Source organism: Tyto alba, unplaced genomic scaffold (assembly GCF_018691265.1).
Source record: "Tyto alba isolate M040663 unplaced genomic scaffold, T.alba_DEE_v4.0 Super-Scaffold_29, whole genome shotgun sequence".
Classification (NCBI taxonomy): domain Eukaryota; kingdom Metazoa; phylum Chordata; class Aves; order Strigiformes; family Tytonidae; genus Tyto; species Tyto alba.
The window spans coordinates 13,387,945-13,405,265 of NW_024881303.1; the positions used below are offsets into that span (position 1 = coordinate 13,387,945).

General features: G+C 49.4%; 1 protein-coding gene across 1 annotated transcript; it reads right to left on the bottom strand.

The window, feature by feature from the left end:
- Positions 1-9,711: 9,711 nt before the first annotated feature.
- DIO3 (iodothyronine deiodinase 3) lies at positions 9,712-11,672 on the bottom strand. Its single transcript, XM_032981690.2, has one exon. The coding sequence runs from the start codon at positions 11,161-11,163 to the stop codon at positions 10,339-10,341; it is 825 nt and encodes a 274-aa protein (XP_032837581.1). The 5' UTR covers positions 11,164-11,672; the 3' UTR covers positions 9,712-10,338.
- Positions 11,673-17,321: the final 5,649 nt, after the last annotated feature.

Below are 17,321 nucleotides of genomic sequence, written 5' to 3' on the forward strand. Positions count from 1 at the left end.
CAGCCAGCTCCTCTGTTAACAGGCTTTTTTGGAAATCACTGCAAGGAGCAGGCAGGAATTCCCCCGTTCCTATGTTCACTGTTGCACCAGTGAATTCTGTGCTGCCTCTGACCTACCAGACACATGGCATTGCTGGTATTAGGTTATGAATTATGGCTCAGACCTGATGTTTCTCTGTTAGCTTTACGGTACAGCATACACTTTATTTAATAAACTCTAATAAAACTCTCGTATAAAGAAAGCTCTCAAATGATCATAGGCTTAATGTCCCTCCATCCTTTTTACAGGAAGAAAAATGACTAAAACTTGAAGTCAGACTCTGGCATGCTTGAATACCATATGCCTGCACTATTGAGAGACTGGAGCAGAGTATCTGGAGAAAGATGAGAGAGTGTGGGTGGCAATAGAAAAAACAACCATGACTGTAAGTTAGCAAGATAATATCCTTACTTTCTTCTGTGGGTCTCAAGAGTGATTAAAAAAACATTGGTGTTTTAAAAATATTGCTGAAGACTACAGTGTGACTCATAATGCTTCAGAGAATGGAATTCTTGGAAGTTTCACTGTAATGCCAGATTTTAGAATGGAGGGCAGCAGAGCTGCAGAGAAGTAACATGAGGCTATGTTGATGGGGAAAGAACATCTCTGAGGAAATGCAGGCGAGAGAGAAAGGAAAGAAAATGAGCATGGGGAGAGATGACAACACAATTATTTATACTGATAACTGTTGCTTGCACTGCTGGGAATGTTTCACTGCTTTTTGAGATTTTATTGGCCAGCATGCCTGCCTACACAATGCTTGGTCATATGCACAGCAGGGGAAGGTATGTAAACATGTTGACCAATCAGACAGTGAAAGCAGTTTCATGTGACTCCGAAAATCCATCCTAGAGCTGGCCTGAAACTTCTGAATGAAACTTTTTTTTTTTTTTTTTTGGAGGGGGGGAGTAGATTTCTGGTAGATTCAGCTATTTTGTGAGTCAATGTATTGGCTAAAAGTAAATTTTCATTGATAAGGTTTCTCAAGTCAGAATAGACTTTCTGGTCAGAAAAAAATAAAGAAGAATGACAATTATCTGGAATTAAATAGTAACCCAACAGTCATGGGATGCACCTGATATTTTGTTTGATACTGTAACATACCTGTTTCATATCCTAAGTAAGTACCTTTTCTAGGAAAGTGAGCAGTCTTTCTCCCACCATCCCCCTCAAGTGCTGGTCAGTTCCTATTCCCCTGAAGTTCCAAGGAAGCGGTTTGTGTATTTCACTGGCTCTGACATCAGCCGGGATATGGAAATTCCAGGTTCAGACCCACGAACGTGGGCTGGGCTTGTACCAGAACCTCCTCCTTTAAGTGAGTGTCCTAACTATCTGGCAGCTGAGGTGTGATTGAATTCTCACTCTTACTTACAGAGGAAAAAGGTATTGTTTATACTGGAAGCCTGAATACTGAAATCTAGGCTTCTTTTTTTTTTTTTTTTTTTAATAAAGAACATTCTTATTATCTAGTCTCTCCTATAAATTATATCTATAGTTTGTGCATACGGCTAAATAAAATATGTTGTTTCAGAGCACTGAAAATGTGTTGACAGCTTAAAGGTGGATAATGTTTCTGTCTAGATAGAAACTTTGTATATGGTTTAAACATTTAATGATTATTCATCTGAAAATTCACATCTGAGAAATGTCATGACTTGATATTTGGTATTTCCTTTCTGAAAAAGAAAAAAATATCCAGTAGGGGAGAAAATATGACACAATTCATATAAGTGATGGTCATATATCACAGTTAAATAAATACCCTAAGTGAACAATTAGTTGATATGTACTTGGCTGAAATTTGTTCATGTAATTTGATCGATGAAGTGAGTGAATAAAGAATAGATTAACAGGTCATAACCAGTTCACGAACAATTCATGAACGTGATATAAAACTACAGAGCAGAGAATGTGAATAATGTGTGTTTTTTTTCACTTGTATAACAGGAAAATGTAGATTTTTGAGTTGGCCAAAATGGAAAATTAAACTTTTCATTTTTTGTTTTATGTATTTTTTTTCTGGAAAATGAAATACAGTTGTTTGGAAATTAAACATCTTAAATTATGAAAATATGAGTAGAGATTTTTTGAGCTTTTACTTTTAATGTTTTTATGTTTTAATGATTTCTTGTTGGAATAATTTGGGAATTTTCAGGTGGATGACACATAGATTTTAGCCAGGTTGAACTGGCAACTTGGGTGAATAAAACATTCAATCAAAAATTTGTCTAGCTTTTCTGGGCTTATGATCTGCCAATTCCCTCATTTCCCAAAGCAGTGAACTGAGAAATGTTTATCCGTTATAGGATTAGTGCAACTAATTTGCTCTCATATTGCCTGTCATCCTGTAGATTTCATAATACATGAACACAGCCAGACTGTTATGACCTCAGAATCAGCAGTAAAATCTACAATGCACAATAATAGTAGGTTCTCAAATAAACAGGGTCTTGGACAGAGTGAAGAAATGCACCAAAAATGTTAGTAACAACAGCAAGACAATCTGCATCTTCTCAGCCTGTGTAGGAGATAAGTCGAAGCTGGAAAACATTTTCTGATATGCCCATTAATGGATGTACAACTCATCCAATCACTCAGGAGCTAATACTGCACTTTTCTGTTCTGTGCATAAAAAATATCATGCCAAATGACTTTGAGTGGTATCCTTAATGATGAATTTACAACCATCAGTAAGGAGCCTTCTTCGATTGTCTGCATTAAAGCAGCAGTTGATTATAATCCCATCCAGTGATGCTTTTCCTTGGCCTTATTAAAAAGAGTAGCATCCAAGACAATCATACCCTTGGGTGTCTTCTGACTTGCTCAAAAGTACGGCATAAGTGTTGAATTCTTTTCCAAAAAAACCCAAATTCCATTTTACAGTGATGACAACACCCATCATCTAAAAACAAATGACGTGGGAATTACAATGAATGCCCTGTTTGCTCACCTGGCATTAAAAATAGTACCAGGTTTCACAGACAAGATTTAACTGGGCATATCTGTCGCCCATCAGTGCTGTGCATGGGAAATAGCCGGCTCCCTCTTTCCACCGTCCCACCTTTGGGCCTTAGCTCCTGCTTTTGTGATGCCGTGCTGCAGCCTCCCTCGGAGACCCTGCATGCGCCGGGGCTTCTTCCCCATCCTCCCGCCCGTGAAGCACCATCTTACTGCATTGAGCGAGAGAAGTTTGACAGATCTGGAAATGAATTGTGCATCGGTGAGTGTGATCAACAACTGGAAAGATAAAATAAAGTCTGATTTTCCTATTTTGTCAAGTCCCTTTTCTAAGTATTAGATTTATTAACAAAACAGAAGATTCCAAAGCAGGTTCATAGTAATACAGAATGTGTGGTAAAAGACAAAGGACATCCTTCCAGCTTCCAGCAGTGTCAGCAGGAAGTACCAATGCACATCCCTCTGGGTAGTTTTCTATCCAACTTCAGGAACCACTGATATATTTCTATAGTACATACCTATATGTTTAAATTCTACTGGTAAATCACTACTGAGTTTCTCCAAACTGCTCTTTGTGTTCATGAGAATGAGGCTGAAGACTTTAAAGTTCAGTCAGTAAAAAAATGAAAGGCAAGATTAATGACATTTCTTCCTCAGTCAGCTCTTTTTTTTCTTCCATTCTGTTTCTCCCATTAGATAATTTCTGGAAATTATTTCAGATGAGTGAATCAAGTGAAGGCATCTTGTGGGAATAGGAGAGGTCTTGCAGGTCAGTTCTGGGGAATGTGTCCATGTGTTACAAATTCTTTTCTTCTTTGGCTTACCACACCTTTGCTCTAATCAGATAATCTAATCTATAGATCTGCATGAACATCAAAAAACCTAGACCTTAGCATAATCGTTTCCCTCTTTGGACTAATTTTGATCTCTGTTTGCAATTGTATGCACGTGTCTGTGTGTTAGCAGCACAGTATGTTCTCTATATCCATGTGCTGCAAATCCAGTTGACAGCAGCCTTGCACCCTATTCTTTCCTGGTTGTCCTTAATCACAAGTGGTGAGTGATTAAATAACTGAAAAAAAAATTTTTTTTCTTTTGTTGAATTGTGCAACTTCCAGAATTTCTTCAGCCCAGTCCCGTAGTTTCTATAAGGGTCGTTTCCCTCATAACAATTTTAAAAAGTCATAACATGTACCTTAAATTTTATTTATCATTGAATAAAATATAATTTTTCATAAACATATGTTTTAAAATGTATCATTAAGTTATGTAATGATTTTTATTCTTAGAAATTCTTTCCACTATCAGGTCTTTGGCGCTAACTATATTTTTGACATAAATATACTTATGAAGTTACATGGGCTCTGAGAAGCCTCTGAAAGATGTTTCAACATATATTTTTTCAAGTTTGAGATAGTTGAAGTAATGTTCTGTGCTGTGAGACCTCATTTAAATTCCATAGTGTGGCCCATCATTTGAGGAATTCCACCTGATAACCTGGAATGATTAAATAAGTATACTGAATTTTAGCTTCTGCAAGGAATGCACATCCTGACTGACTCTTCAGGCAAGAAAAACAAGACCCACCAAGGACATAGAAATATGACCTTAAAAATCCCACCTAGGATGCCTTGGAATAGATGTGAAAGTCCAGTCAAATGCAGACTGCTCGAGCACTAGTTGCTTTATAAGCCTAAGAAGGTGAGAGGGAGAAGGTTGGACAGGAGAGATAGAAAGATTTGCCGTGGTCCTTACCCTCATTGCTAGGGGTTTAAGTAAAATTTAGACCTGTTTATTGTTTGTTACAGTGGCCATTACTCTATAATGGATAACGGGATCCCCTTCTGCCAGGGGCCATGTGCTGATTTGTCCCTGAATGTCTCCAGTAAGAATTGCAGCTCTTAGCTGTTGCCTTTATCGGACGTTCAGGGATCTCCTCCGTGTCAGGGTAATTCTGGGCACTGGGGGAGTGATGTGGAGGAGCTTGAACTACCTTACCCCACCTGGCCATGTCATTTGAGATCGATGATATTTATTTCTTAAAAGGAAATGTAAACAAATGCTTCCATGAGCAAAGCCAAGAAAGAGCTACTAACTTGGAAAAGAGAGGGGAAACATCAGATAGGCCCGATCTTCAGTGTTTGATGGGCACAGGAGCTCCATGGACCAGACTGCGGGATCCTTACTTTTGTGAGCACAAGCATCATACCCTGAGAAGACTTCTTATAAAAAACATCTTAGCTGAAGGATTTTAACCTTGTCTAGTAATGTATTTTCATACAGGAAGGACTGAATAGTGCTTACTGTTACAGTTAGGATGTTTTTGGTTGCTGACTGTCAGTGCATTTACCACTGTAACCACTTCCAAAATCTCTGAAGAAGCAGGTGGAAGGCCAAGAACATGAGAAATACATGGAGTAGTCAATTAAGCGGAGGTCATAAATGAACCCCTTTTCAAGAGGTATCATCAAGAATTTGTCTGAAAGGAGAAATTAGCAAAGAAGGAAGCAGGTGTCAAATTCCTTTTGGCAGCTGGATGCTTAGAAGTGTTTAAAATGAAAAGCTCTCTGACCTGAAGCTCAAGACAGCAAAAGGGTGTACCTTAACAAGTGGAAGGGAACACGTATAGATGGGGTTTACAACTCTCGGGCTGTAGGGAGGGTGCAGAACGGTGAGGAGACGTGCTGATGTGGCTGAGTGCTGGCAGGATTTAGGGCACTGGCACTGTCAGTGAGGGGGAACTTGAGCATGCATTTTGAGCTCTGTATTCCAACAGCTGTCTGTCTTCCGCAGCATGCTGTAGAAAAAATAGAGGTTTTGAACCATTAGAAAAGCAAAGGAATTGCAATAGCCCAGATTTTGATCATAATTACATCCAGGTGGTTCTGAAGTGACTACACCTGTGCCATTGAAGTTACACCAGTGCAAAACTTGTGTGAGAACTGAATCAAGCCTTTTGATTTCTTGCATTTGTGTACCAAAAGAGCACTCTAACAGCTCTTAGTAAATAATAAATTAATAATGATATAATGATCTCCCTTATGACTGGAAGAAGTACAGAAAAATTAGTGTCAGAGTAAGAATTTGCTTGCAAGATTCTTTGAATGTGTAATTTCTAGATTTGTATTGGATATATGATGCTTTTCTGGACTAATTTTAAGTTTTATTTCAAACATCAGAAACTTCAAATTCAGTCAGTTAGTATGTGGTGAACAATACAAAGCCTACAATATAAAGCTTACACATCAAATGAGTAAGACCTCTGGTCTGGTCATTGTAAAACACCTTTAAATCACCAGCAGAAAGTAGTAATGAAAACAACTAATGAAAGCCAGTGCTTTTGCTGTCTACCTGCTGTAAAACATTTAATATTTTAGTAGTAGGTTTCGTTTGTATTTCCCCATTTATGCCTCAGAATATACCAGATTACAACGTTACATCACATTTTTAATGACTGGAACCATGTCCTGACATCCCCCTCTGACCACACCACAGCTTCCTTCTTTCTTTTCCTCTCCCAGCTAGAGGACTGTGTGTAATTATGCTGAGGACATAATTAAATTAATTATTGACAGAACACGTAATCACCACTCAGATTTCTCTGATAAATCTCTTCGCTGCTCTCTGACTTCTGCTTGTCATGCACTAGGGAGGTGGAAAGGCAATAAAACTCCGTTTTAAAGATTGGATGTTTCTCAATACTCTGCGAATCAGCCGGAGAGGTTTCTGACACCCTGGGCTCTTTAGATGTAAAGCATATTGTTCTCATCTGTGCTAAACAAGTATCCCCGAGAAAGCTCAGTGGGATGGAGGTTTGTGATTCATTTTAAGTGGAGGATATAATGGGAGCAGATAACTTTGATGTAAGCAAAGGATAAGTGTGATCTCTTTCAGGGATTCCGGGCATTCACTGCAATTTTTTCTTCTGCTGCTGATTAAAAAGAAGATGATAAATAAGAGCTCTGTGTTCAGTTTAAAGAAGGAATGTGGCTTTAGAAAGCTGATTTATTTAGGAAAAAAAAAAAAAAAAAAAAAGAAAGAAAATCCTGACCTCCAACAGCCTTTGACCAAAAGCTGCTAGTAACAGAGAGTAAAAACGAGGCTGTTTCTGTAACTATTAAAATCCATGTAAGGACAGTGATCATTTCTGTCCATATGACCGGAAAATGTCCTGGGGGCGGGGCGGGGGGGGGACGTGCCCGGGGGTTGCCCGTAATTTCGGATTACAACCAAAGCACGCTAAAAGCGGATAAGAGATAACGAGGTGAGAAAGCAAAGAAGGGCTTTACTGTAAAGTAAGGAAAACTAAACCGTGGGGGAAAAAAAAAAAAAAAAGAAAAAAAAAAAAGAAAGAAAGAAACAAACAAAACAAACCAACCAACCAAACCAAACGAAAATCGGTGATCGCGTAGAGAGCGGCTGCCCCGGAGCTGCGCAGCCCCGGCTGACCCGGCCGGGGGGGCGGGCGCGGAACCGCACGGTCCCGCCACCGGCCGTGGACCGGGTGGGTGCTGGAGCGCCGGGCATCGGCCCCGGCCTTCCCCCGCCCCGGGGAGCCGGGCTCAGCGCTGCCGAGTGTCCCTGTCCTGCGTGGGGTTCGGCCGCCGCCTCCCCAGCGGCTGTGGGCAGCGGGGCGGCACCCACCGCCCTTCCCCTCCGGCTGGGAGAGAAGGTCTCTCAGGGCAGCGCCCAGGGAGAAGACCCGCTGCGCGGGTTTTCCAAGAGCTCCTCTACCTTTGGTTTTCGCGGGCGCGACGCGCGTGGGGCTAGGAATGGCACTGCGGGGGGCAGGGGCGCGGCTGCGCTCTGAACCGGCGGGCAGCGGTGTGCTGTCCCGAGTGGCGTGGTGCCCCGGTGGCCGCCCTCCGCCCGGGGCCGGCAGCGGAGCAGCACCGTCACCCGGTCCCTGCAGCCTGGCGTGGGCGCCTGCCTCGCCTCCTCTCCCTTCCTTTCTGGAGGTGCCAACGTGACTTTTGTTCCTCCCGTGTCGGCAGCAACGCTCAAAGGGAGAGGGGCGTCGCCGTCCTTAGGGAAGAGGCAGCCGCGTTTGCTGATGCTTGGGAGTGTAGGTCCGGGGAAAAGCGCTCGTTCGTCCCGCGTGGGGTCGCGGGGAGGGAGCCAAAGCTGATGCGCCCGTGCACCGGGCGAGAGGCACGGATTGGGACTGGAAGCGGCTCAGGCACCGACACATTTACAGCGCCTGGGCGGGCGCTGCCCACGCCGGGAGGAGCGGGGTGATGTCCCGCCGCTGTCCGCCCCGCTGGGGCTGCCGCGGAGCTTCCCCCCCCCCCGCGCTCCGGGGCTTCGTCGTGGGCTCTGGCCTTAGCGCCCGAAGCACAATCGCGGGGAGAAAGCCCACCCCGGGCTCTCTACCCGCCGTCCCAGCATCACCGGAGGTACCGGAGTCAGGCGGCGCCGGTGCAGCCCCGAGCCCGGTGCCGCGGGGGGGCCGGCCGGGCGCCCGCTCAGGGGGGGCAGCGGAACGGGGCAGCGCTGCAGGGCTTCGGGGGCCGGCAGAACGGGCTGCGCGGCCGGACGGGTCGGGACGGTCCCGAGCCGGATCTTTTGACGCCTCAGCCCAAGCAGCCCGATTTCCCGAGGCTGGTTTAGCCGTGGGAGACCGCCCGGCGCTGTTTGTCCTGAGGGATAGCGTCGGGAGCGGTGACACGGGCCAGTCTAAACCGTGAATGCCGAGGGACAGGGAAGTTGCGGGGAGAGAGGAACATTGTCATGGACAAGAGACAGGGGCTATAACGCCCTTACAACAGCTTTCTGCACGTTTAGCTTAGTATTGCGGGCGCGACTCTGTCTTCCAGCTGCGGAGAGCGTTTGTCCTCGGCTCGCCTTACCTTCGGGGGGTGCACCCCTCTCCAAGACAGCCAGGGGCTGACCAGCCCAAGCGCCTCGTCCCGCTGCTGTCAAGGAAGAGTTCAGAGACACGAGGTGGTTGAAGACCTGCTGCTTCTGGGCGGCTTCGCACGGCTCCTGCGGGGCTTGCGGGATGCTCTCCGCCTCCGGCTTCACCTGTCGGGCTCGGTGGCAGGGAGCTCCGGCACCCCGCACCCTCTGAGACGCGGCTGGCGGCCCCCGGGGGGGGGGGGTGCTGGGGGGTGACCCTCGCACCGCCGGGCCGGCCGCTGCCCCCCTGCCCGAGCCCCGCAGCCGCCGTCGCTGGCCGCAGGTGCGGGTGGCGCTGCCCCCGGCTGGGCTCCGGCTCCGGCACCGCCTGCGCTCCCGCGACGGGGCGTCCTCGGCGGGGCGGCTCTCCCGGCCGGGACGGCTTCCCCTCGGCTGTTTTAGTGGCCAGGATTCACTTGCCCTCACGGCGCCGCGCCGGCCCCGCACCTTCGCCCTCTCAGGGCTCAGCCCCCGGCGGCGGCTCGCCGGGGTCAAAGGGGGGAGACGGTCTCTAGGACCGCTTAGGTGCTCCCTCCCCCGGGACCCCCAGAGCTTTGGGTTTCCCCCTGGGGACACCCTCCCCGCCCCCCTTTCTCCTCCGGGTCGCGGGCGGTGCGCGCTCCCGCCGCAGCCGAGCGAGAGCCCGGGGGGGGGGGGGGGGGGGCGCGGCAGCAGCTCTCGCCGCCCCCGAGCCCCCGGCAGCGCATCCTCCGCCGCCCGCCGCTTCGCCTTCCCCTCCTCAGCCGCGGGGAGGGCACGGCGAGGTAGGCAAAAGGGAAAGTGAATGTAGCGGTCTGAAGATAGAGGCAGTCAAGGTTAGACGTGTATTTACTCAACCTTTATTATTTAAAAAAATTCATTAAAAAAAAAAAAAAAAGGTGAACGAACGTCTTACAAAACCCCCCCACATAAATAGGACATTCCGTTCAGCTCTGGCTATTGGCAGTTCTAGTACTTGACAACATCAGACGCGATTTCCTGGCATTAGAGAAACCCATTTCAAAATCGGTCATCACAAAGAAATACTAGAAATCCCAGTTAGCACTTGCTAGGCAGCACGGAGCACTTGTACACAACTTTTCAGACACACACCCGCGCACACACGCCGCTGGGAACAGATCCCGTAGGAAGAGAGCCTCCTTAAAAAATAGTAAACGCTTCTCAAAAAAAAAAAAAAAAAAAAAAAAGGGAAAAAAAAAGAGAGTTATTTACAAAACGCACATGGAAATACAGTATTAACAGAGCGTGGCTGGCAAATCAACATGATTTGAATAGAGAAAGGACTGTGGCACATCTTGCTCGAAAGCTCGCACAGCAGCCTCCTTCGAGTGTCCCCGGGGGAAGACAGCTCCTGACATCCGCGTCGCAGCGCCTTCTCCCTCCCCACCTCTCCTCCCGCCCTGCCCTCTCCTCTCCACCCCTCCACTTCTTGCCAGGTCCTTTTTACACTTGGATGACCACCGTGCTGGGGCTCTGGAGCCGGGTTTTGTACTGGTCTAGCCAGCTCCTCAGCTCCGAGATCTTGTAGCCCTCTGGTCCTCTGCCTCCCTGGTACATCACCTTCTCCTCCTGGATGATGTAGAGCCTCTCGAAGTAGGCGCCGTAGGCGGCGCTGGAAGCATTGTCCATGGTGTCCACGGCCAGGGGGCAATCGGGCGCCCCTTCCCGCATCAGCTGAGCTGCCCGCAGCCTGTCCTGGAGGCACTGGTGCTTGGGGATGTTGTAGGCAGCGTCCGAGCTGACCCAGCCGTCGGAGGGGTGTGCTTCTTCGATGTACACCAGCAGGAAGTCAGCAATGTCCACGAAGTGCGCGGCCAGGCGCTGGAAGGACCTCAGGCGGGCCATGAACGGGGGTCAGGTGCAGCTGCCGAAGTTGAGGATGAGGGGTCTCTTGCCGCGGGCGAAGTCCAGGATGCGGAGCCTCTTCTGCCCGTCCAGCTGGATCACCTCGGGGTTGGGGGCCAAGGAGCCCACGTGCGCCGACTTGAAGAAGTCCAGCTTCTGCCCGTGCCACACGGCTTTCAGCGACTCCAGCGTGAACATGCGGTTGGAGTCGGACACGCAGACTGGGGGGTCGTCGGGGGGCGGCCCCTCGCTGGCGCTGGCCGCCTCCTCCGCCGTGGGCATCATCAGCATCTTCTTCCTAATGCACAGAAAATCCAGGAGCCAGAGCATCACGGCGGTGAGCAGGAAGCGGGGGAAGAGGAGGATGCAGGCGGCCGCCTGGGTGAGCAGCTGCAAGGTGTGAACGCCAAGGGAGTGGAGCATCGCAGCGGCTTGTGCTGCAGGGCGCTGGCTGCCTGGGGGCCCCCACACACCCTGCTTGCCGGGGTCTGTGCAGCACAGCTGAGATCCCGCTTCTCTTTAAGCCCATTTTATAGTCAGGGATTTAAATGAAAAGTGACTCCACCTCCGGCCAGAACCCGCCCCTCTGGAACTTGAGCCTGGGGATTACCTACCCCTCCACTCTAATGACCTAAAAATACACAGACAAAAGGGGAGAGAGCCCCGGCGGGAGCTGCGAGGGACGTGCAACGGAGCAGGGAGCAGCCGCTATCAGGCACCGGCAGAGAGTCCGAGATAGGGCACCGCCGGGGTCCCCGGCCGCAGATAGCGGCCGGCGCTCCCAAACAGCCCCGCCAAGGACAATGCAACAGGCGCAGCCCGGCCCGGGCCCGGCCCGGCTCCGCACCGGCTGTGCGAGCGCGGAGGGCCGGAGCGCCAGCGCCAGCGGGGGCCGGGGCCGTCCCGGCCGCGCCTGCAGGTGACGGGGCCGGGCCGCCCGCGCCGCCTCCCTCCCACCCTCCCACCCTCCACCCCTCCCCGCCCCAACAGCCCGCTCGCCCCCGGGCACGGCCTCCGCCCCGCCGCACGCTCCGGCGCCGCGGGGGGCACCCGGCGGGGCTCGAACCGGCGGACGCGCCGCTCCCGCATCCTCCCGCCGCGGCGGCGGGACGGGGAGGCGGCCGCTGCCCCCCCCCGCCCCCAGCCCGCGGGCACCGCCCCGGGACCCCCGCGGGGAGGGAGGGGCGGGGGGGGGGGGGGGCGCCAGGTGGGCGCGGGCCGGCGGGCGCTGCCCCGCGGCGGAGGCGGGGCGCGGGGCGGCGCGCGGCCGCTAGGGGTAGCTGTTGCCCGAGGAGCCGCCGCGGCGGCGGGGAGGCGCGGGGCTCTGCCGCCCCCCCCGGCCCGGAGGTGTCCGCGCCCCCCCCCCCCCCCTCCAGCCCTGCCGCCTCGCCCCGGCCCCCGCGTGGGGAAGGGGGGGGGGGGCGTGTGTCTGTCTGTGTGTCAGTGTGTCCCCAGACCCACACCCCGGCGGCGGCTGTCCCCGCGGGGTGACGGTCACCGGCCTGCCCCCCCCCCCCCCCCCGAGCGCCCTCGGGTCACGGCGGGGGGGAGCCCCCTGGGCTGCGGGTGGGGGGGGCGGGCTGTGAAGGCGGCCTTCGTGCGACCGCGCTCGACGCCAGCCTGGTCACGACGGCCCCGGCGCCCTCGGGGGAGGGCGGTGGTGGTGGGGGATCATCTCGCCTCGTCCCGGCGACGCGCCCCCGGGGGCTGCGGGGCGTGGGTTGCGCGGCCAGCCCCGCCGTGACCGCGCTCGGCGGCGGCGGGGCGCTGCCGGGGTGCCACGACGGGTGGGCAGTTCCCCCGTTCGCTGGGCGTCCTGCAGCATCCAGGTGAGCTGTGAGCTGGGGCAGGCGTTCCCTTACGGCCGCCCAGGAGGGGCCAGCGATGGTCCTGCTGTCGCATGAAGTGTAAACAGCAGCTTCTCACGCGGGTAGGTCCAGCGGAGTCCTCAGGCGGGCGGCTGAGGTGTCACCTCATGGACGTGGTCAGGTAGACCTACACGCGGAAATGCAAGGGCTGTTTTTAGGGTGGATGGGTGGGTTGTGTGTCAGGAGCCAAGGGCTCGCAGTACGTGGAGCTGAGCACAGGGCCGCCCACCTTCGCTCTTCACCCAGTTAGGAGGAGTCTGCGGCCTCTAAATTCCTTCTCGCCGGACTAGATGGAGACCTGTCCCAGAGGTACGAAGCTTTGATCTAATCTGGCGTACAGACACAGCCCGAGACAAAATACGCCAGCTCTGCTCGCAGCCTTGCTACCCCACTGACGCAGGCTTCCCCCGGCTTGCACGTCCTTTCCTCACCAGCTTCTTCAGAAAGGGATATGAGTAGTCCAAAATGCTGAACACTGCCCTCTGCTATGCAAACGCGACTCGTGCATCCCTGAGCTGCTGCTACAGCTGTCACTCACCCAGGTGCCTGCCACTGCCGACTTGGGGGACGCACGTCCCAAGCGTTCAATGTGCAGTGGGGTCCTGAGCACCCCAGTTCTGCCTGTGGCTGACACCAGGTCTCTGGCTGCAGATTCCCAGAGACCCTGAGGACCTGCAGCTCCCCCTGGGTACAGCCCGCACTTCTCCAAATGTGACTGTGCATGTCTCCGTGCCTTCTGTCTAACATCTGCAAAATGGAAAAATTAATGCTGAGCCTCCTCATGGGAGTCTAGGTGGCTTACTTCATTTTTATGTAACTTATTACGAGAACTCTGAATAAAAGGCAAAATTAAAATCTCTTTATTTTTTTTCTTTATCTGGTTCCGAACAAGCTGTTTTAGAGCAATCTAATCAGGTGCATGGTTCACAGCCCCCTGGTGCATCTCCTTTAGTTGGTGTCAACAGCAAGTGAAGGGAATTCAGCATTTTAGCAACTGAATGGAAATGCACGCTCTAGTCCTCATAAAGCCACGTTCACATACTAACCTGCTTAATAACTTTTTTGGCATTCCGTGGTGCTCAGTCCAGGGAAAATTACCAAGCAGATATTTACTATATTGTCAAACTTATTTTGAACTCTTCATGTGGGCCTCTCACCACCTCTCTGTGCAGTTATGCAATCTTGAAAACCACAAATTAAAGCCTCTAAACAGACGCAATAACAAATTGTGGTAGCTCTGAAGAAACCCCCAGGAAAACAAATTGATCTCTCAAAGCGACCTCTTCAAACTATGCTGACAGACAAAAGCCTGAGTAAACAGATGGGTTTGCAACCCTGAATATCAACAAACTTTGCTCTACTAGATCAGTGAGAGATACTCCGAGGTAAAAAAAAAAAAGCATTTGGTCTTATATAGTGTATTTGTAGCTGGATAGGGACTTTAGAAATGACTTTTTCTCCATTCCCTGGAAACAACTTTGCTTTATTTTTATAGTTTGAAGGAAACTTTTGCATTTGGGTTTCCTATTCAGCTGAGGATAGAACAGAGAATGGAAGGATTTTGCTTCAGTGGCCCACTGCTACACTTTCCTGCCATGGGAAAATTCAAGTATAACCCGAGGCTGCTGTTTCATAGTGCAACGGTGGCTCTGTATGGCTCTACAAGCCACACACTGATGTGTTCAGTCGAAGCACAGCACTCATGTATATAGGCAAAACTCCGTGGGAAAGGATGGAATTCTTTCTGCAGCCCTTTGGTTCTCGGGAGGTTTGACGTGACGTGTCGCTGCTGTTCTCACTTCTGTGTTATGCTGGAACGTTTTCAAAATCATGTGTTTTCTCTCCGGTAAACCCTCTCTCTACTTCACAAAGGCTGTACCTCCCAGTTGGATCTTGGTTTATTTTTAGGTATGTGAAGGTAGTCAGTCTTTCTAGGAATCCATATTGCTCCTCCTAATAGTGTGGGAACTTACGTCTTCCTGCACACTGAGGATTTCATAAAATATATCCTAAAATATGGGATTTACAGTGGAACATCTGGTTATGGGTGGCTTCTACTCTTCTGCATGTGGTCTGTGGTTCAGCAGTCACTAACTTAAATATATACAAGTTTGTGTGTGTGCGTCCGCATGAGTGTACATGCAGGGCTCACATTATTTCCTTTTTGAGAACTTTATAGTCATAGTTTTTCTTCATTTGATAAATGTAATTTATAACTCTTTTAAAGTTCTATTCATAAACAGGAGCTACAAAATAGATTCAGCAACTTATAAAAACAAAACCTCAAAAAACTGAAATTAAAACCATTAGGTCTGCTTTGATGTAGAGGATGTGTTGAAATGGTATATTTGCATGTTTATTTTCTATTTTATAATTTCCTGCACAAAGGCACGCAATACTTTCTGACAGGAAACTATTTTGGAAGAGTTCCACCTCTCATGCCATCTAAGCTACATGTCGTTAATGTGTTAGAACAGGACTTTATATGAAGGAAACGAAAAAGACTTTGCTAAAGTTTGGATCCATCCCTGAAATAAGAGCTGAACAATTTCTTCTTGTGTAAGCAGCTACCCAGTGACTACTGAGAGGTGCAGTAGTGCAGTGGTAAATTACTCACCTGTCTGGTATCTGTAAAAAGTGGGCAAATGTATATTGCTGAAATAGGAGGTGGATAAACTCCATTTGCAATTGTTTGCTCTTAGTGACACCTCTGGAAAAAAGTTACCGTAGGCTGGAATTTGCACATGAGTCTGGCTGTCTCTGGACCTACGTCCCTCTTACTCTTTCACCACTTTTAGATGACACCTGTTTTTCTCTTCCTCCCTCCTGTTTGTTTTTAAATATATGTATATATATGATTCAGAAAAAAACATGCAAAGTCAAGCACCTAGCCAATGCTTTGAGTAGCTTTGAGAATTGAAAGAAAAAATGTGCTATGCCGCAGATTGGTCTGTAAAATCACTAGCAGAGACATAGATTTTGACTCTCCTCCTATCCCACCTTGGCATTCTCACTTTTGAATACTTGACAAGTATGTCATATATGACAAAAGGTTTCCTGTACTTCTTTAAAAAAAAAAAAATATTTCCCCACTTCTTGCTGACTCTGGGTTGAGCTGGGAAGGAATTGTTTAATTTGGAGGGAGAACTGATTCCACAGCTACAGGTCCATTAGTGCAACACTCAGGTCTCACCCTGAGTAAGCAGAAACCAGCATTTTCTTGAGTCTGAGAGCCACCTACCAAAGCTTTGCAGGGTGACCAAGTACAGTTCCCCTGATGTGTTAATGGGTTTCTGCGCCTGCCTCCGCACTGCTACTCACTAGTGCCCCTGTTGTGCCAGCAGCCTGCCAGGCCATGGTAGGAACTAGATAACCAAAAGGTTCTGAATTAAAGAATTCTATTTTTAAACAGAGATGATTTTGGTGATTTGGTTTACTTTAAGACCCTAAAAATAGTGTGTAATAGCACAACTTATGGTGCAACTTGATGAATGCCAAAAGGTACCAATTTTCCACCCCATTAATCCTTCCTCACTTCTGCTTGCACTGCACTGTGTCTGTGTGATTGTGATCTTGCAGTGACCTGCGATGGCCTCGCTCAGGGACTAAGGGGGCAGAAAAGCTTGGCTTTAGAAAAGCGAGTTATTTCCTGACAGGTTAGTTCCCTAAACTGGCTCATGACAAAAGGAAATGATCACATGTGCGATACAGAAAGGGCACAAGAGAATTGGCCTCAGCATGTGGCCAGGGCAGGGGTAAGAGGGGCATCCCATCAGACTGCCTCAGCAATATTATCAAACTGCCCCTGGGTGGAACTGCGTAGCGAGAAAGTGTTAAGAGCAGAAGTTTCTTGAATGAGCTTCACTGCAAGGAAAATGTATGTAGTCTTACCCTTTTGCGTAGTGGAAGAACGTAGGAGATGTACAGGAGATGACAGTGGCTGTCACGAGGTCCTGCTGGGCAATGTAGATGAATGGGGTGCACAGCCGGATTCTGGGGTGAGCTAGCAATGTCAGCTTCAGCAGCAGCTGCTAACACACTTCCTCCAGCAGTAGGAAATCAGATTACCCCGAAACTCCTGTGCCAAGTGCATCCCTGCTACCCATCAAGCAAACTGCTCAAAAGCTGCTGTGGCTCAAGAGCTCGGGCTGGACCCCCCGGTAGTACGGTATAATTATAGTCATCTGAATGGTTTGTTCAGCAGCAAAGACAACAGTCTAGTCCAGAAGTGGAACCCCATAGAGTTATACTTAAGCAGCAACTTTACACACATTGAATACAGATGAAGTCCTTGGCAGAAAGAGAAAATACTTCTTCCGTTGTCTTTGTTCATACCGGTTTCAGGTGTGATGCAGAGGAGGATGAGGATATGCAATTTGTTTGAATCTTAATCTCCTCCAAGAAGATTGTAACAGTGTTCACCACATGCCGTGTTTTACAACAGGGTATGTTTCAGCATATGACATCAAATTTCAATACACTAACACCGTTTAGAAAGGTGAGGACAGCAGGCTGGTAACTAAGGTTAGTTTTTCATCTTCTGAATGGCAATATGGCAAGGGTATTTTCTCACAATGTTAAAGAGATACTTTTGAGTTGACAGACAGGGTCCAGGCTTTGTTGAGATAAAAGAGACACCACCCCTTTTAGCTCCCTTGCCATGGGGAAGTCTCACTGCTGCCTGGCAGTCTGTGAGCCATCAGTGGCAAAATT